This window comes from Bactrocera oleae, chromosome 2 (assembly GCF_042242935.1).
Source record: "Bactrocera oleae isolate idBacOlea1 chromosome 2, idBacOlea1, whole genome shotgun sequence".
NCBI classification, from domain to species: domain Eukaryota; kingdom Metazoa; phylum Arthropoda; class Insecta; order Diptera; family Tephritidae; genus Bactrocera; species Bactrocera oleae.
In genome coordinates, this window is record NC_091536.1 from 74,492,107 (window position 1) to 74,514,346 (window position 22,240).

Genomic DNA, 22,240 nt, shown 5'->3' on the forward strand with positions numbered 1-22,240 from the left:
TAAATATGCAAATATTTATCACAACAAATTTTTAAAAATTAGGTGGAATACAGAAATATAAATATTAAGAGGATTTCGCTTTTCCGATTTCATTAAAGTCGAAGTCCAGCCATTTAAAAGCCTCAACTATAATCCGAACAAGAAGCCGCAACTTCTCTGATCGCTATGCTGAAGTCAACAAAGTTATCCAGATTAACCAGCAACAACGCGCCGAAGGCGTCAATTTCTCGGGTTTATCTACAAAGACAAGCAACTATACATAACCCTGCAAAAAATAGTGGAGTGCTGCCAAATCGCACGATCTTGGAGGCCACATTACAGACCCACGACCCGATATAATGCGCTCACCAAAAGTTTCATGCAATAAATTAAATGTATCGTTGGCTGTATGGCATGTAACGCCGTCTTGTTGGGACCAAACATCGTCCAATTCAGGGCCATTGAATATAATATTATGGCCAGCTTCATTTTTGAAGAGAATAGTGACTTTTTGAGGATTTAACGCCGTTTCAACAATGGCTTGTGGATTATCATCAATTCAAATGCGACAAATTTGTTCATTAACATACCCATTCAACCAAAAGTGAGCTTCATCGCTGAGCAAAATTTTCTTGTGTAAATTGGCATCGGTAGCGATCTCGTTTTGTACCCATTCACCGAACGTGGGGTATGGCCATAAAGTGGATGGGCACAGCTTCAATTGTTTCACGTAATGGTGGATGGACTTATTCGATACTCTACTCCCCGTTCCCATGACAGTTGGTTCTACGTAACCGGAACGGACTTGGCTTTTTATCCGACCAAGGACTGTCAACTCGGCAGAATTATGACGCTGCAACAATAACAACAACATACCCTGCCTCACAGTAGTAATTTCGTCTTCGGTGCGCACTGTACGGCAGTTCTGAGGATGCGCATTATCCACTCGAGTAAAAGTGGTGCGAAACGGACCCATGGTTGTTCGAATTAATGACTCTGCGTTACCATATATGGTATAACTGTAGGTAGCTCTATCTTCATTATAAATATTTCTCCAATAAACATTTTTTTTAAAACTCAACAGCTTTTTGAAGACCGCTTACAATATTTAGAACTCTCCGGTTTAAAATCATTCCCGCTATATTTCGAATTAAAAATCAATATGATTATTACTTTAAAGCGTAGATTACATATGCGACTACAAAATTACACAAAGTTCTAAACAAATACTGGATATAAAGTATTTGAATTCAAAAACTCACATACCTTAAACCTCGTACGTCAAACCTAAGCTCATATGACGTCAACAAAATCAAAGATACTGTGAAATTCGTTGGACACAAATGAGTTTTGACATTAATGTGAATTTATGTTTATTAAATTTCATATACGAGTTGTTCACTCGATCAACGTCTTTCTACACTTATGTTTCCTGATAATTACAATTCATATTACATTTAATAACATATTTTTTATGAGTAGGCAATTCGTGTTGACTTCATAAAATTATTTTAGCACCTTTTATTATAGCGCAGTTATTTTATATATCTATATGAAAAAAACATTCAGTTATAACTTTCACTTTATTTTTTATTTAGCATAGTTTGCAAAAAAAAAAATAAATATATAACGTAATATTGGTCGCAACTAACTCTTAACTCAGGTTAACTCTAAGGGGTATAAATTCTCAATAGCTTTCTTATTATTACATAAACATATAGTATATACAAAGGTATATATTAACAAATACATATAAATAGCTGTGAATAAGTATTGTATATTATAAATGAATTAAATTACTAAGATGTTGTTTGCTTGCTGAATTCAGCAATTAAATAAGTATCTAGTTTTAAGTACCTCATTTGTGTAGACCTATTGTAAATTGAAGTTTTTTATGATCTATCCACACGTGCTTGCTCATGAGTGTTCAAAGTCAATAGCCTGTAATTATAAGTAATTGAAATTGTTTTAATAACTACAGTAGGAATAATATGGTGCTTTACATACTCTCGGCAATACCGATAGTTAAATTCAGATCAGACTACTCGAATGCGTATAAATTATTTCGAATGTAATACCATAAATCTCTGTCATGACAAATTTAATTAATTTAACTATATATATAACATAAATCTTAAAATAGTTTTTATTAAATTAAATTGTTCTTATTGATGTAAATTTAGATATTTTTCAATACATTTTTTTAACATTTTAATTGATATTTACCCTTTCGTTAAAATTGGCTTAACTTAATTTGTCAGTTATCTATTTTAATTTTTTTTTATGCAAATTATTAGTTCACTTCTGCTGAAATTGTTCCCTAAAAAACATCGATAAATTCATATATACAAATTAATCGATGATTTTAATATATTAAGGCGAAAGCTAGTTTCATCGATGATTCCATAGCAAAATTTATGTATGTGCATAATCATATTCAATTTTAATACTTTATTATCAAAAAATTTTTGTTTAATTTAATACTTATATGTAACGAGTTATCGATTAATCATAATTGAAAAATATAATCGAAAACTTGCGCTCTCGAAATAATTAAAAAAATTAATCAATAAACATGCAACATTTTAAAACAAAACCAATAGAATTATTTTGAATCTATTTACCTCAACTTTCTGACAACCTAACTTAACTTTCTAGCAGAATGTAGAGTACAGTAATAAAGAAAGAGCGGTATATTTGTTCTTTTTATGATTTTCATTTCTATAATTGTTAGTTTTTTACATGAATAATTCACGAGTTCGACAGCTCAATTTATTAAACAAATTGATATTATTAAAGCAAAAAGTTTTAGATATTGCAGGAAACCTCTATTTTTTCATTACTATACGAAATAATACTTATAGCTGTGAAATACACACAGTTACTCGTAGCAACTGATGATTTTACAAAGATTAGAAGTTTATACTTAGTACTGGGGAATATAAAGCAAGTTATGGCTATGGTAAAGATAGTACTTTTTATAAACAGTATGTTGTCACTCATAAGGCAAGAGAATCCACTTCTAACATCTAAAGAAGATTATAATTGCTTAGGGACTGGTTAACTGTCATTCATCAATAGCCGCAGATACATCAAACATTAAACATAATTTATAAAATTTTTGTTTCGTTTTGTCTCAAGTTTAGTGTAATATTCAATACGCGATTATAAGTTTTCAAAAACCGATAAGAAATCATCATAATATTCTCTCCGTCTTGAAATGGTTGACATTTATGTATATCCTCATTAAGACGACGTCAAAATATTTTCTAAGGTTGTTTCATTGTTAGGCAAACCAAAATTTCCTAACAAATACGGCTAAGTTCACGGACTAAAATATAATCAATTATTTAACGAGAAAGACGGTCAATCACATTATAGACTTTAATTCTAATGTATGAAGTGTAGAGGGTAGTGCGTATCAAATAAGCATCGAATATAGCATCATCTCCCAACTACTAAAATCATATGAATAAAAAATGTTTCAATTTGCTTAATTGACAAATGAAGTACTCTATATATAGAGATCACACGAGAAAACATATTTAATATGCACAACCGTTTATCGGAGAAGCCTTAATAAAATAATATATACATATTTGTATGAAGTTAATTGTTCCAAACCTTATAATCACTTCACTGCCTTCAAATAGCCTCCGTCTTTGTTGAGTTTCGAACCATTGTACTCTACGGTATCTTCTAACAATTTGAATATATCATGATAACAGTTACATATAGACACATATGTATGTATGTTTGTGGGAATAACTATATATGTATATTACCCAACAATTTATGGCAATATTTTACTGTTATTTAACGCCGCCTGCAAAGTAAATACAAATTAATGTAAATATGGTTTCAAATACTAACCATCTTCGATTTACGCGCTTTGATTGAGCTTTGCGCTCTTCTTAAAAAATTTCAAGAGAGTATGTGATTATAGTCATTAAATTGATATAACCTCCATCTATGTATCTGTTGTAATTTAATAATGAAAACATTAGGCTTATGCCAATTGTTATTTTGTTTCTATCTAATAATTATCTAATTTTTAACGTGTCGAAGATGGCTACTTTTATATCAATAATTCTACGCATCTGTAAACGAACCTGCAACATTGAATGTTTCGAAAGCGGATCCGAATCATTCGATTCACGCTGAGTACTCGAGGTGAGTGTCGGATTACGACGTAAATTCTGCGATTGCTGAGTGCGTCGATAATTGAGAGAGCCATTCGTTTTCTTGCGAAGTAAAATCGACTGAAAATAATAATTAATAACAATTAGCAACGAAAGTACGCAATTTTAATTATCGTATGCCTATAATTAATGCAAAGGGTAGTAAATGCATTGCACACCTTGAATGCCTGCCGAAACTTGTTGCTCATCAGGTTATATAGCAATGGATTTATGCATGTCGACAGGTAATAAAGCACTCCTGACACATAGGTCATAACGGTGTATATCACCACATGATGATTCTTATCATCTGCAGCAGCGTCATCATGCTCCCCACCGCCGGCAACACCATCAACATTCTCACTACCGCCGCCCCAAACATTCGAGCCATAAACAGCGATTAGCCGCTGCGCATGGAAGGGGGCCCAACACAAGAAGAAACATATGACAACGGCGACTGTAAATGAAAGAGAAAATTGCCGGTATTGAAAATGATAATCACGCGTTTTGTACATGTGGTTGACTCTTATGTACATATTTAAATATTTACATACACGAGCCCTAAGTTGCTGTAATTAAAGCAAATAAATGTAAGTTTTTATACTTTTGAAACATGTTGCGATAGAGTATAATAGTTTTATTCACCTAATAGTTTTTTGTAACACCTGAAACTAATAGAGATAGATATACAGTTATGTATATATAAAAGATGAGGATGAAGATAAGAGTTGAATCTTCAGCCACTCGGGTCTGTCTGTCCGTCCGTCTGTCTGTGCAAGCAATAACTTAAATAAAAATTGAGATATCTTAATCAAACTTGGTACACGAGTTCCTTGGCAAAAATGAAAGGACGAGTTTTTAGATGGGCATAATCGACCCACTGACACAACCGTAAAATGCCATTAAACGAAAACCTATAAAGTGCCATAACTAAGCACTTAACTAAGATACAAAACTGTATCTGTGTTTGGCACAGGAAGTCAAAGAGCAACGGAGGGCTAAAACTTTTGAAAAAATTGGCATGGCCCCGCCCTCTAAGAGGCTTAATGCACATATCTCCTAAACCATTCAAACTATAATATTATCACCAAATTCACCCAGTACAAATCTTCTATTGACAGTGTAAAAATGGATGAAATCAGATGATATCCCCGCCCACTCCCTATGTAACAGTTCTGTTAGAAACTACTAAAAGTGCGATAAGTCAACAAATAAATACGTCAGAAACAGAAAATTTTACACCCGAAATCATAAGAGAGGGTTTTATAGAAGTCGCTGTCAAAATTTGTAGATGGGACCTGCTCGACCGATTTTAACGAAATTCGGTAAGTATCATTATTCTGACATTTCCATGTTGCAGTGCGCAAATGATCGAAATCGAACTAAAGCCACGTCTTCTTCTCATATTATATTATTTTGAATTTCATCTGATTCTTTCACTTTCTAGTATACAAATTAAGCACCAGTGAATGTATCGGGATAAAACGTTGCACGAATACTAACTTTGGAGTGTATCAGCTTATGACCAAAAATTACCCAAATCGGACCAAAACTGAATATATGTGTCGGTCAGTCTATGAGTTATATATTAATAAATTTGCTTAAAAATATGTTTTTGATTAAAATTAAAATTTAGCCTTTTCGGTTGAGTTTATGTCAAATATATCTTATTTGAAGATGATTTTAATATAATTTTCGATGACGCGAAGTAAAATATAGTAATAAAACTAAGTGTGTCTATGACCTATAATATTATATTACTTAATAAAATACCAAATTTGATTGTTATTCGTTCACGATTTCGTCGAATAATGAATGTCGAATTCTTTTGCAAAATTTTTTTAATATGAATTTTTGCCAACACCTCAAGGTATTTGCCCTGCTTTGACCCTTGCAAGTTGCAACAGTATGATATGTTCGGTTACACTCGAACTTAGCCCTCCCTTACTTGTTTTTTATTGTTTTTATTTTTTGTTTTTGCCACACGTTAGTTAGAATCATCATAACTACATAACAATTAAGTGGACGTAATCGCTAACAACAAGTGCGTTTACATAAATTAATGTTAAGTATTATGAAGATCGGAATAAATGTTTTTTTAATATAAAAATGGAAAATATTTTTATTAAAAGTGTTGAGGTCGAAAAGCGCATTCAGACAACGACAAAACAATTAAAAAACAATACACCATGCTCAAGTTTTACGCCAAAAACTATGGTATATTACTTCGTATTACTGGCTAAGGGAAGTATTGACCCGGTGCTATCAGTTTTGCCATTTGGACAAATTATTTCCGGTTTAAAATTTTACATTTCCAATACAACGAAAGAATGTTATGTTGTTTGTTCAATGGCTGTAAGGTTATTGAATATGCTTGACAGATGTCATGCCAACCAAACAGAAAAAAAAATAAAACTTGTTCACAACAAATGTTCCCTACAATTTCCTAATCTCACTTCATACCAGAACACCTGGTAAGAATGTACATGTATTTAAATACGTTAAGAATAATATTGACTAGTATAGCTATCTTGTACAACCTCCTTAAAAAAACAACTATAAGAGTAAAACAAACTGTTATAGCAGATGCTGATGACCCTTTGGCACACATAACACCTACTTAATTATATATAATCAACAAATATGTGCTAAGTAATTATTGTACAACTACATTAATTTACGTTAGTAATGATACCCACTTCAAATTCCAAAAGACCAACTCAAATCTATAAGTATATTTTAAATGAGTACACAAAAAGCAAAAGCAGTTATCGCTGTTTAAAGCTTTGATCACTTACTTGCATTTAAATGATTGTAACATGTTTAATTACATTACTTATATTCGCGTTTTTCTAATAATTTTCCTTACATTCAATAGTTATTTTAGCCTTAAAAAGCCGGAACAACTTTTCAAACCTTCTTCATAAGCCAAACAGTATCCCAGTTTAAATTCAAAACAACACGGCTTTTAGTGGAGCCATCTGTCTGAAATTGTTATCCCTCAATTGTGTATTCTTCAGTGTTGTCCTTTAAACAACATATGATGCAAACGAAAATAGTGGCTCATAAACCAAAATGTGAGATAAGCCGAATAATAAAATATTACTCGTAACTCATTCGCTACAATAAAAGCATATGTTAGAAAGTGAAATTGTCCAACAATATTGTAAATGAAGGTGACAATTTTTTGTTGTTATTGGCGCATATTGCTGGTTCGGAATGGGTGCAATTAGTGTTGTATGTGAACTAGTCTGTTGAATTAATTATTGTATTAAATGGTAAAATTGCATATTTTAGTTAATATTTATAGATGCATATAAGTACATTTTCTATTGGAATGATATGTGGGAAGCCATTTTGACGGATACTATCTTATTATTTTCGTCACAACCAAAGCAAGTACTATGACTAGTTAGATGGTGAAATGTAAACAAATTCTTGTCAAAAACTATTCGAAAAACTGTTATGAATCAAATCTCAAACGGACTTGTTTTGCAACTCAGATATTATGATATTCATTAAAAGCCATCCCGAAATATTTAGCTATTACTATTTTTAAATTTGTGTGAATGTACCATATACCTATATAAATTCGATTCAAGATCATTGAAAATTTGAGACAGCAATTTTCAATTGCCTAATATGAAAAGAAGTTGGTCGGGACCTCCACGATTTATTTATGTACAAAAAGTTTATACACGTCTACGGTATAAATTTTATAACTATAGGCTTCTCCCAATTTTTTGATGGTATTATTGAAAACCTTTCCGAAAAATGCTTTTATGGCGAGATAAGTATATTTAAATTCAAAACAACACGGTTTTTAGTGGAGCCATCTGTCTGAAATTGTTATCCCTCAATTGTGTATTCTTCAGTGTCGTCCTTTAAAATTTATATAATAGCTGACTTGTATAACAGCTGAGATATCGCGCTACATGTGACATTACATTTGCAGTGTCGGTCGGAAAATGAGCAACGAACAAAGAGCCAACATTAAGTTTTGTTTTAAACTTGGTAAAACTTTTACCAAAACTCATCAAATGATGAAACAAGTTTATGGCGATGATTGTCTATCCCGTAGCCGTATTCACGAGTGGTTTAAACGTTCGGGCCGGCCAAAAGATGTTGTGAACGAAATAAACACGGAAATTGTGCGTGAAATCATCACTTAAATATATGGAATCGGAATTATCAATATCCGCAGCGTCGATTTATCGTATTTTGACAGAAAATTTGGGCCTCAGAAAGGTTTGTGCTCAATTTGTTCCGCACACTTTGAAACAACACGAAAAAGACCTCAGAATTCAACATTCAAGAGGCATCATTAAAGAGGTCAAACAGGACCCAAACTTTTTGTTCGCCTGATATGGCAGCCTGCGGTTTTTATTTGTTCGGAAAACTACATTTGGCCATGAAAGGAAACCGCTATGCTGACGTTGATGCCATCCTCAACGCTATACCGACAAATGACAGAAAAAAGTCATTCGATAACCTTCTTGAACGTGCAAAACGCTGTATTCAGACTATTTTGAAGGCGACCAATAAATTTTACAAAAAAAAAAACAAATAATATTCGTTTTTTAATAAAAGTCCTGAAACTTTTGAATTGCACCTTGTATATCAATGAAATTATAAAAATAATAGGAATGCTTCGGTTTCGTTTTCTTTGGTTGAATTGTTAAAAAAAATTTTCGACGGCATAGATTGACTGTCAGTTAAGTTGTCATCCAATTAAACAATTTGTTTAATTTTTTTTTTGTTCTTAGCTCAGCGTTAAATTTCGATCATGACAATCTAGAGAACTGCTTCCAAGATAGTCGGGTATACATAACCGAAACGAACCTGGATTTATGTCCGAACAAGAACTGTCAAATCGGCAGTACTCAATAAGTTTTTTGGAGAAGATTTCCTGCAACTAACACAACAGCATCTATGAAAATGATTCTACCATTAATACAGAAACATCTCTGCCTCACCAATTAACCTTAAACTTATGCTACCTACCTATCAAGGTCAATATCGGCATCTATAGCAAATTATACTAACATAGATAAATGTCTAGACTTAAATGCCTATGGGTCGAAATGGCTATCATGTATAATAAGGTATGCGTAACTAATATTCGGTCGACTTTGGGTTCAAACCCTGAAAAATAAAAGAGATAAAAAAGAAATTATAAAAAAATTTTCTCATATGAGTTGCGTTTATTTCTGACAGGAAAAAGCTTTTCATAAAATCTATCCGTTATTCGAAGATAGCGTGAAATTTAAAGGTTTCTTACCGTTAAGAGGCACACCACAATTAGAAATAAAATAATAAAATATTGCAATAACACTGCTACATATTGAATGAAACCAATATTTTTCGAGGAATGGAGTAGTAAATAAAAAAGTACTTTTCAGTTTTTTGAAGTTAGTCTCCACGATTGAAATATTTGCTTTAGAAGTTCAGAATTAGTCTTATCGAAAAATTATAGTAAGTAGTAAATAAAATCACATTCGGATTCTCGAAAAACTTCTACTTCAAAAATACTACCCCAATTTTCACCACTTTCATAAAAGTATATCATAGTTTTCTCAAGAATACAAAAGCTGAAAACTACGAAAAAATCATTCTAGAGCTTGTTTCTGCTTATAAAGCTTTACGGTATAATATGTCATTCAAAATTCCTATTTTGGACTCGCATGGAGTTTCTTTCCTAAAGGAAGTTTCATCCGGATATTATGGAAATTGAGAAATGATAAGAGGAGAAATGGTCAGCAGCAATGCTTACTAATTTCTGTTGGCCGATTCGTCAAGAAACTTCAATGGATTCGATGAAAAATAAAACAAGGGTGTAACGCATCATTTTATACTCTTACAAGTTGCAAATTTAGAAACCTTATAGATTGCCCTATACTTGTATGTAAGGTATAAAGTCGATAAGATGTTTGAAAATCTGAATATTTGGTACATGGGGACTAGCGAAAGTATTGCCCTGATTTCATCTACTTAAAGCAAGAGAGTAACTGTTATTAGAAATAGATTATTTCTGAATTTCATTAAGATTTCTTACATATTGACCGATAGATGCGTTGTAAAGTTAACCGGTAGTTCGAAAATATTTATATTTATATATGGAAGCTTCCCGTATTGATCAGATTTAACACAACTTTGGCACAAGGGCACGCGGTCATCACAAAAAAAAATTATTCCTGAATTTCAATACTTGATCTCACAGATTGACCAAGATGTTCGATAAAAAATCAGTCATATACAAATTTCGACAATTTTTGGACGTTGTAATTCCTTGAGGTCACTATTTGAGCAAAGTTTTATTTTGATAACTTCATTGATGTTTGACTTGTATACTGTTAAGTAAAAGAATTAGATGGAGTTTAAAGATTTCCTATATGGGAAGGAGGCATGGTTGTCATCTTATTTCACCTTAAAAGGTTTGGAGGATATGTACATTAAACCTCTTGTACCAAATTACAGTTTCTTATCTTAATTTGGTGCTTCGTTATGGCACTTTATAAGTTTTTGTTTAATGGCGTTTTGTGGGCGTGGTAATGGACAAATTCCGCCCATCTGTAATAATAACCCCATTGGATGCCAAGAAACACGTATACGAGTTTTTAAATAGATATCTTAATTCTTCCTCAAGATATCGCTTGCACGGATAGACAGACAGACATTCACTCGAGTTTCAACTCGTTTCCTCGTCCTGATCATTTATGTATATATACATACCATATATAACTTCGTATCTATCTCGATTAGTTTTAGATGATGCAAACAACCGTTAGGTAAGCAAAACTATTATTCTCTCTGTAGCCAAATGTTGCGAGAGTTTAAAAATGTGGAAGGCATTGAAGTTGGTTCTAAGTATCTTCACATGCCCATAACAAATGTTGTATCTAAAAAAATAATCACAAAGAAATTAATTATATATATTTATGTAAGTAAAACTAAACGAAATCCTCTCAATGTCCACAGTGCATTATATGTAAATTAGACATCGAACATACTTAAATACTGATGTGTAATTGCGCATATTAATACATTGTAATTACATTCTAGTAATCAACACTTACATACACACACAATATATATATATATTATATATATATATATATATATCCTTCTCTATATATATATATATATATAGCTTCTCTGTATATACTTGCATTGGAGCACAACATTGTAACGCCACTTATCAAATATCGAATTTTTCGGAATAAATTGAATTCTAATTGAGGCACAGTATGCAGTCGTCATTATAGCCGAATATTTGATTGTAGTGCGGTATTAATAGATCCTGGCAAATAGTTGTAGCAATGTGTGTTTTGGTATTGGTGCGACAGTTTCCCGTATGCAAACGTGCGGGGGAAACGAGAATGTGCGACATACGACAATATTTGGCGAATAACATATGATGCAAACGAAAATAGTGGCTCATAAACCAAAATGTGAGATAAGCCGAATAATAAAATATTACTCGTAACTCATTCGCTACAATAAAAGCATATGTTAGAAAGTGAAATTGTCCAACAATATTGTAAATGAAGGTGACAATTTTTTTTTGTTATTGGCGCATATTGCTGGTTCGGAATGAGTGCAATTAGTGTTGTATGTGAACTAGTCTGTTGAATTAATTATTGTATTAAATGGTTAAATTGCATATTTTAGTTAATATTTATAGATGCATATAAGTACATTTTCTATTGGAATGATATGTGGGAAGCCATTTTGACGGATACTATCTTATTATTTTCGTCACAACCAAAGCAAGTACTATGACTAGTTACATGGTGAAATGTAAACAAATTCTTGTCAAAAACTATTCGAAAAACTGTTATGAATCAAATCTCAAACGGACTTGTTTTGCAACTCAGATATTATGATATTCATTAAAAGCCATCCCGAAATATTTAGCTATTACTATTTTTAAATTTGTGTGAATGTACCATATAAATTCCATTCAAGATCATTGAAAATTTGAGACAGCAATATCTTCTTTCAAACAAAACTGCTCTGAAATCAAATCATATGAATTTCGCTATATAAAGCTCAAGAACCCCTTATGTCTCATAATTTTCAATTGCCTAATATGAAAGAAATTGGTCGGGACCTCCACGATTTATTTATGTACAAAAAGTTTATACACGTCTACGGTATAAATATTATAACTATAGGCCTCTCCCAATTTTTTGATGGTATTATTGAAAACCTTTCCGAAAAATGCTTTTGTGGCGAGATAAGTATATTTTGGGCCGCATATAAGAATTTATGACAACATTTATTCAAAATAAATACTGTTATAGTTATAAAGACTAATGGAAAAGGTAGATCCGATCTTCGCACTAATAGCTAATATTTAAGATGAAGTGTTTTGCGTACTACTCATGGTACGATATTCACCAGAAGGTCATAATTTCCAGATCGGTATTTTTTCCACACACTTATGATATAAATAATTGCATTTGTGGATGAACTACGAACCTGGCTAATGAGTGTGATTACAAATATGAATGCAAATATTATGGAACAGACAATTTGTAGGCACATACGTACACATACACATATACATGAATACGGAGGAGTGTAAATGTGTAATTATGCATACTAAATGAATAGCAATCGGGTATGTAGAGACTAACAAGCAAAACAAAATTTAGTTTATAGAAATATTTAACACTTTAAATTAAAAAAATCATTCTTATAATATTTATAAAACCTTAAAACGAAACAAAAAAGTAGTATTCTTTCTTATGTATCGAATGGCATCCTCTAAGATGAAGGTTTTGTAAATATTTATACAAGAAATTAACTAATAATGGCAGCAGTTTTACACTCCTAGTAAGACGAGCGTCGCCTCGATTTCTATTTTTGTCATGACTTTTAATGTTTTTATTTTTCGCGGCAAAACTCACTCGATCAACAAACGATGTAGCATAAGAAATTGAATTTTAAAGGTATAAGAGACAAAAAGATGCCAAATGCAACCCCGCAAAGATCTCAAGATGTATGTACTACATGTTTTATACAGCCTCCTAACATACAGTGGTTATATAGGTCAAATACACCGTACGATCTGATTCTAATTTCCCTTATATTTCAGAGAGATCATCAATAGCAATGACTTACGATCTGTCGCCTCTAATCGGCATTAAAATTATGAGGCTTGAGGAGGCGAGAAGCTGTCAATCAACTACTCACCGTTTGGACAAGTAACACACTTCATTACAATTTATTTAGTACTTTGATTTCCCCCTTCTGTCACACCTATCACTGCTGAACCGCACTTACCCAGCATCTTTATCACACGTCGCGTTCCATAGTGATTCATGCGGCCGCGCACGGCGCTCAACTGGCTACCACCCATATAACGATATAGCATCGTATCGCTCTGTGTACCCTTCATGCTTATGCGATCGCTCCCTTTGCGTGTACCGCTCGCACGCACAACGCTACCGCCACCGGCACCGCCACCGTTCGCCAGACGACCACGCCCGTTCCCACTGTCATTACTAACAATGCCGCCCTCTGTGCCACCACCCGATCTACCATTTGCAGCGCTAGTGCCAATACAGCCAAAACCACGTCGGCCGCTCCCACCGCCGCAAGCCTCACCAGTGGCGCCCATCAAATTTGAGCGATGCAAACGCAAACCGATCAGTAGATACAATACCAATATTATAGACATTGGAGCAATGAAGAAAATAAAGGTGGACAACTGAAATGAGTGTTGAATGATGTTCCGCACAACGGTGCACTTCTCGATGCCATTCAGCGCGATGACGCCGAATTGTGCCGCCTGCGGTATGGCGGTCAAAATCGAAACCAACCAAATGAGCACAATAATCCGTATTGCGCGATTCAATTTCGACATAGCCTGTCCAAGAAACGGGTGACATATGGCCATGTAACGTTCCACGGTGAAAGCGGTGATGGTTAGTACCGTCGCATTCGCAGAAGTCTCCGCCAACACGCCGCGCCCAATGCAAAAATATTCACCAAATACATACGGATATTTGGACCAGATGAAGTACATCTCCTGTGGCACGCCGGAGAGCAACAGCAGGAAATCCGATATGGCCAAGCTGAAGAGGTAGTAATTGGTGGCGGTATGCATGGAGCGGTTCTTCTTAATCACAATACAGGTGCTGATATTACCAATAACACCGCTGACGAATATCAAACTGTAAATGATCGTCACGGGTATGACGATTTCTAGTGAGTCGTGCGTTGGGCCGAGATCAAAAAAGTGTTGAAGTGAAGCATTTTCCGCTTGCTCATAACTATAATTAAAAGAAGTGGCGATGGCGTTGGAAAAAGTATTATTAAGCAAATTAATAGAACTATTGAGGAGCGTACTGAGCTGGCTCTCAACGTTAAGGGCACGCGTATTCGCATAAGGCGGTAGCATGGATGTCCAGCTGCTTGCTTCGTGTGAAGCGTTTGCAGGCGCCATGATTTTCTTTAGTCTTTGAAGCACGCACTTGGCGGAAATCCGTATTTTTCTTACTTATGAGTTTATTTCAAATGTTTATTCTACACTTTTTTCTTAAGCACTATTAAAATTTCCACTGTTTATTTGTTTATTAATTGTTTTATTTTTAGTTTAGCCACAAGTGTGTGCGCACTGCATTTTCTTCGCAATTTTATTCGCTTTTATTATTATTCTCTTACGACAACATGCAAATCACAATAATATTCAATGAATAAATGCGCTTGACTACGACGACGAACGCGACCGGGCGCATTCAAAGTAATTGCGAGTATCGGCACCTGAGTTCAAATGCTGGCAGGCGGGCAAGCAGGCGCGCGTCTCAACGGCAATCACGCCGCCTCACACTCGGCACGCAAGCCTGTGGCAACGCACCGTATATTTTCTCACGAATAAACACAGATCTCTCAACACATTATGCAAAACTAAAAACTTTGTACCCGCAAACGCATGGCATACGTAACGGTATATGTTAAGATTCGTTTGGCGGAAAAACTTGTAGAAGCGCGCCCGTTCAAGTTCGCGTTTCAGCAGCGTTTGAATGTCTGGCCAGCGGCATTGATACTTTTCGATTTGTTGGACCTGCCTCCAGTTAAATTCAGTTTAGATGCGCTGCCGTCGCTGCACGTGTGTTACCGTTGTTGTCGCGCTTCCAGTTGTCATGAATGCAAAGAGTTTGCGACGTTTATCGCGCGCGTATTTATTGCAAAGTACACGCCAACAGCAACAATAACAACAGTGACGAGGACGACGCCGATTACTGCGGTGACTTTGGCGAGCGCCAGCGCTCGTAATATAGCATTTCATACTCGTGTATGGTATATAATTGCATATATTGAATGTATGTGTGGAAAGATATATGCGAACAATGCAATCTATGTATATATTTATAATGCTTCTAACCTGCTGAACCAATTGCCGCTGCCGGCGTTGATTTAATTGTATTCATATACATACATACATATGTATACGAATGATTTGTTTTCGTTTTCATTTTCATTTCAGCTTACATTTCGATTACATTTGAATTAACGTTAGGTTTCGCATCAAGCGCCCCTTGGCGTGAGCTTTTAGGGACACTAATTTGCATATGACTGAGCTTTTAATAATGAAATGCAATGTAGTCAAAATATACACGCATATATATTTGCGTGTATAACTTGTATACCTATATAACTTGTAGAAATTATTGTATATTTCCCGAAAGGAGCTCCTCAAATAGTTTTTTGATTTAGGAGTGATTACCTAATGTACTTATGGGTGGTACGGTAGTGCGTCTAGGTTTTATTTGAAAGGTGGTTTATAATAATAAACATGCATACTTCAACTATGATTGAGTATTATTTTAAAATTTCTTTAGCGTAGGCAAAATTCTTGCATACATTTAGGTGTATTGTTTACTATATTATTATTACTAAGCGATCTGCGATGATCAGTAGGTGAAAATATTTGCTTTCCTGCTTATTACATTTTTCCACCGCACAACTTTTTTAAAATATAAAGTATAACCACAATCTTTAGGCTCTTGGCCTGTGATTATTGTAAGGTTTGCACACTTAAACAATTATATAAAAATCTGATAAAGTTTTAAATTTTTAAGTTTAAAGTTTGCACATGAAGTTTGTAACACCCAGATGAAAACGTCGGTGCCTATAAAAAATGTATATGAATTATCGATTTAGCCATGTCCGGCTGTCTGTCCGTCTGTCTATATTTACGCGTACAAGTCCCTCAGTTTTTGAGATATCGATCTGAAATTTTGCACATAAGAATTTCCCTAAGATGCTCATTTGTCGCAACCGCCGATATCGGACCACTTGTACGGAAAGCTTTTCCATTTGACGAGATATCCTCAAGAAATTGGGCACGGATTATTGTCCAAGGCAACGGTGCAATCTCTGGAGAAATTGTTCAGGTCGAGTCAATATTGCATATAATGGTTAACATCAGATTTCAAAACTTTAAAGGATTTCCGTCTTGAAAAATTCGCTTAGCCGCGCCCTTTAAATAGTTTAATGTAGATATCTCCTAAAACCAGCTACAGTAAACAAATTCGCTTGGGGCAAATCCTTAAAGAACTTCTACTGACAGTATAAAAATGGATGAAAGCGAATTGCCCTGCCCCCTCCCCATATATGTTTGGTTACACTCGAATTTAATCCTTGTGTTTTTTTTTTTGGAATTGAGAAACACATTTCTTAATTAGTTTAGTTTAGTAGTTAGTTTATTTTATTAATTAATTAATTCATTTTAAAATTTTATTGGTTTCGTTTTACATTTATTAAAACTTTATTCTATCTGTACAGTGTTGAGAATAAATGCATTACTACTATTTACATGTAAAATTTTTTGCCAAGGCTTTAATCACGTAAACATTTGACTTTTATTGAATCTGAACACATATATTTTATAAATATACACACATGCATATACATATATACATATGCATACACACACATTGTGATTACATAGATTTTTATACGAAAATTAGTATTCAAAATCTAACATACATATGTTTACATTTTATAAGTACTGAATTACTTCTTCTTCATTTACGATATTTTACACATTAATATTGCAGCCCTCAGGAAACTAAAATAGAAAAACTTATCTAAGCTAAAAATAAGGACTTATATAAACAAAACTTAAAATAAGCATCACTGGTATCGTCTTCTTTTAAACAATCCACACTACTGATGAAAATATGTCTGCATTTTTGAACGCTTTTCGGAGATTTCTAAATCCGTCAAAAGGGGGCACTCACCATAAAGGATCAGGCGCACAGACTTGTCCACTTGGGCACAATGCAGGAGATGCAGCACGCGTAGGCGTGGCAATGCTTTCGCTATACAAAACAGAGCACTACGACCCAAAGTCGGGCAATAGGTAATGATTAGTTCCTCCAAAAGTGGACACTGTGTCACCAAAGTCTGAATACCACTGTCTGTATATATGCCACGCCCAAAACTTAAACTACGCAGAAATGGGAACTTCAGCGTTGCTAAAAACTCGTCATTCGATAGTTGTTGGCATGATTTTAAATTCAGTTTCTCCAATCTTTGCAGACGTTGAATCGGAAACGGATTAACGGCGCTGCCTCTTAATGCATTAACATCGAAATCATTGTTGCCACTCAAATCTAATTCACGCAAACGTGTTAGATGTTTGAAAATGGCCGCTAACGCACGATTCGTCACAGCATTTTTACAGTATTGCAGGACTAAAACCTCCAAATTTACTAGATTACTTGCAATATTGCAGAGCTCATCCTCCTCGACTAGGCGCGTGTAACTCAGTATGAGCTTTTTCAAGTACTGGCAACAATTGCTTATTATATGCATGCCAGCTATGGTTTTAGGCAGATAGAAGTTAAAAAATGCGAGGTGCTCGAGTCTCTTGGAACACAATTCAAGCAATTTGAAAATATTTGGATTTACTGGCCTCAAGCAATCCACTTCCAGATAACGCAAAGGCAATCCTTCCAAACACTTCAGTGTACCCTCAAAAATCTGCGTATTAGAGGCGTAAATTTTAATTTTCTCTAACTTCTTAAGTCGACAGAAAGTTGTCATCCATTTTTGTACTAGCAAATTTGGTTCGTTTACTGATTCGAAATAAACCACATGTAGACTCTTCAAAGTGTCCGCATGATTCTGTAAGACAGACAGAAAGAGTTCCGCGTGTTCAGCATAGACGCGTATGCTCAACTCCTCAAGCTTAACTGTAGTTTTTGCTCGCAAACAAGTGGCGAGTAGAGCTTCCGATGAGTTTTGTCTCACCGAATCGTCCACAAAGTGTATGCTTTTTAAGCTGCCGAACGCGTTCAATTCGAATGGAAAATGTGTGGAAAATACAAATAAATCCTCTATTGTTAATCGTTCCAGTTTGGGAAAGCACTCATACAGGTCATCAAGTCCACACAGATTTTTCAGTTTTAAGCTACGCACGTGTCTACCAATTTTCTGCAATATAAATGTCAATTCCTCACGCTGTTCGTCATCAGTACCCATATATATCATATGATTATATATCATGCCACTTGCGAAAGTTTCTTTTTCGTCTTTTAATTGCCGCCTAATATCCAGCACATTATCGTCCTTGATTCTTAAACAGAATTTATTTGAAAATCTCGTGTAGGCGACAGCTTCCATCCAAAGTCGACAAACTAAGCGCGCCTGCGTCAGGTCGGTATATGGCAAATAGGAAAAGATGTTTATCAGTATTTCATTATGAAGTCGGGGTAGGGGTATTTCATTACACTGTGCTGTTTCTACAAAATATAACAGAAATATTTAGCTATGAAAAGTTTTGTATTGAAATTTAACATTTTCTACCATTATTGCTGTCCTCCGTCTCTTCTGAGCTATCGGTTGTTGTGCCTCTTTTAAAGACATTATTATCTATCATGTTTGACTTGCGGTATTTTCTGAAATTGAACAATATTTTGAAGAAAATATTAGTTTAGGCAATATTATTTAATGTGCTATTTTTTCTAAGAACTAGTTTAGGGTAGGTGGAAAAAGGGAATATTTTTTTTCGCTTGGCACTCCGAAAAATAGGTTCTTATACACCTCTAAGAAAGTGTCTCCAAGTATAAGCTCTTAATTGTAACGGGAAGGACCTCCTCCTTCAGAGTACCAAGTGAAAATATATTATATATACATATATATTTACAATTGTTTAATATAGGGACCTAGACAAAGCTTTATGTTTATATCTAGAATAATATTGTGTTCTTCGTGAGTTTTAATTCTGTTCAATTCATAAACAAGTTGTTTACACATTCCGTTAAATTCGAAAACTAAGTTCTCTCAAGCCGTTTGTCAACCTCTAAAATTCTTAAAATTACTTTCTATTCGTCTGTGTATCTGTCTGTATAAACGCGAACTAGTTAGGTTTTGAGATATCGAAGTGAAACTTTGCACACGTTCTTTTCTCCTTAAGAAGCTGTCAAGTTCTTATTGGAAAACTTTTTATGATTAAACTATGAGAAGATATCGTCAAGAAATTTGGCATAAAATAGTACTCAAAGCAATGCTACAATCTCTGCATATATTGTTCAGATCGGACAACTATATCATATATGTAGCTGCCATACAAACTGACCGATCAAACTTTGTATGCAAACTCTTTTAACGGCGAAGGCTATTATAGCTTCGGCAGAACCGAGGTCAATGTTTTTTCTTGTTTTTATAAAAAATTTTCCAAAAAAAATATTTTCTAATCGAATATTTATTATTTTTATGTTAAGTAAGCTCGCACTACTTTTCATTTATTTACTTTTTATTGCAATTATATGTTTTTCATTTACTACGCTCAATCAGCAATTTTGCTCTTCCATAGAACATGCGCGACTAAGCAAGAGAAAACAGAGAACGCCAAGCTCTTAGTTAACCGCTTGAATTGGCGCTGCCAGGTGGCTATTTGAAGTGCTTTCCACACAAACATATCCGCTTGTGTGTGCGTATGTTTACATTTGGGGGTCTCGCTCAAAGGGCTTTCAATGAGTGCCCAAAATTATGAGGCATTTTCTGTGCTTGTATGTCACTCGTACCGTATATCTACGTATGAAGCAAAATTATATACATAGGTGTGTGTATATACAATGTGTGTCAATGTGAAAGTCTCCGTTGTACGCAATTCTATTTACAAACTTCTGATATAATTATATTGCAGATTGAGCATATTCGTGTTATCTGCAGTGTAAGCACCAAGTCACCAAACAATCCAAGAAATAATAAACTTCCGAATTACACATGTTCCCAATCATTTATATATGTAAGTAAATATTTACCTTGGGTAAACAAATTCGCTGCTTATCACTACGCGTCGCGTTGTCAAGGTAAACTCAATAACAACAGATATAAAAGAAATATTTCTAAATATCGCGTGAGCTTAGAGCAAGTCAAATAAAAAGTCGATTATTTGAATGAATGTAAGCCTTTCTATTCATATAAATTTGTATTTCTTCAACAGAAACTTTTCAATTTTTAATTCATTTTCCAAAAGCACTTAATACTTTTGTTATTTTTTTGCACTTTCATTGATTGTTTTCAATTTTAATCTCACTACGTCTAAATTGGTTCAAACACCGACTGCGTCTGCAACCGAAGTAATACACATGAAAACAAAAACACCACCAATTCACATACTCGCTCACTCAAAGGCATCCACATGTTCTCTTGAAAGTTGTGTGGGCAGTCCATTATGCTCTTTGTGTTTGGCATAACTAGTTTTCCTGAACATTGCAACAGTGGACTGTTTCATTTATTTAGAAAATATATTATATATAATTTTAGTCTATGTATAGTATATTGTAAGTATAAGTAATGTTTTAATTTTGTTACAGAAAATAGTAATTATATATTTTTGTACATAAAGAGAGCAAAGTGTTTATTTACTTTAAAAATATTCACAATTTGTCAATAACAATAGGAGAGAAGGATAATTTCGTTTTCGGAAATCTTATCCTTAAACCAATCAACATATTGTGTTTATATCTTTTCGCATTTAGAAAGCGAAACTTTTTAAATTTATACGTAGTTAAGTCCTTTAATTAATTCAATAAAATATATACAAAATGATCCCATTTAGGTAATCTATGCACCGTTTTGTTCGATAACATTTAACGATTGAATTTATATTACCATTCCACAGTAAAATCATTTTAATTAATAAATGTAGCATTAATATAATATTAACGTTGGTTCTCTGCTTATTTATTTATTCTTATTAATTTTTTTTTTTGGTTTTGTTTTTTGAGAGAAAACAATATACACATTATTTTATTATAATTAACTGAATATCATAAAACATTAATTATATGTGTATGCTTTATTAAGTTTGCCATTTTTCACTGCAAAAGTATACTTTCAGTCACACGGTACTCCAAGCATAACGCAAAAGAGTTGCTTTAGCAAATAGGAAAGCTTGAGAGATGTTTTACTCTACTAATGCAACTCACTCTTTACTCTTAGCATAAAGCTTTCATATCAATTAATATTTTAACAATTATGGTTGGCAACGCGGGGAAGTACAATATAAAAATTACATTACTAATTGGACGTTACAAAAGTCTATTAAATACACGTTGGGTATATAACTATATTTGTGCACGTTTTTTTTCAGATTGGAACGTTTATTTAAGAAAAACATGTACAAAAGTATTATTCAAAGTATTGACAGTAAGTATTTCTGGCAATTTGTCGATTCCATCCCTAAAGAGCTGCGCGGACTTTTCAGCCAAAAAGGAATCAAGCCAATTTTTTATTCTTTGTTCTGAAATGAACTGTATTTCAATGCGGGCGTTCTGCATCGACCGCAACAAATGGTGTCAGAAGGAGTAATGTCTGGGCTATCAGGCGGGTGAAGCAAAACTTCCCAGCCGCTGTTTTTCAAATAGTATTTAACTGATCTTGCAACATGAGGCCGAGCGTTATCATAATGAAAAATTATTGCCTAGTATATAGTCGTGAATTCCGGACGTTTTTCGACAATCGCTCACTTTAACTTGATGAGTGGTTCTCGGTAGCGTTCTCCATTAATGTGAAGCCCATGGTATGTGAAACCCCCACCATATACATAGCAT

The 22,240-nt window shown here is 34.0% G+C and overlaps 2 protein-coding genes across 2 annotated transcripts; both read right to left on the minus strand.

The window, feature by feature from the left end:
• Positions 1–1,548: 1,548 nt before the first annotated feature.
• Positions 1,549–15,333, minus strand: PK1-R (Pyrokinin 1 receptor). Its single transcript, XM_036358625.2, has 5 exons — positions 13,452–15,333; positions 4,340–4,617; positions 4,092–4,241; positions 3,604–3,805; positions 1,549–1,920 (listed from the first exon to the last, which is right to left on the minus strand). The coding sequence occupies exons 1-4, from the start codon at positions 14,614–14,616 to the stop codon at positions 3,773–3,775; spliced, it is 1,626 nt and encodes a 541-aa protein (XP_036214518.2). The 5' UTR covers positions 14,617–15,333; the 3' UTR covers positions 1,549–1,920; positions 3,604–3,772.
• Positions 15,334–16,875: 1,542 nt separating this feature from the next.
• Positions 16,876–20,766, minus strand: LOC106616029 (uncharacterized). Its single transcript, XM_036358631.2, has 3 exons — positions 20,447–20,766; positions 18,987–19,078; positions 16,876–18,922 (listed from the first exon to the last, which is right to left on the minus strand). The coding sequence occupies exons 2-3, from the start codon at positions 19,057–19,059 to the stop codon at positions 17,343–17,345; spliced, it is 1,653 nt and encodes a 550-aa protein (XP_036214524.2). The 5' UTR covers positions 19,060–19,078; positions 20,447–20,766; the 3' UTR covers positions 16,876–17,342.
• Between the last annotated feature and the right edge of the window lie 1,474 nt (positions 20,767–22,240).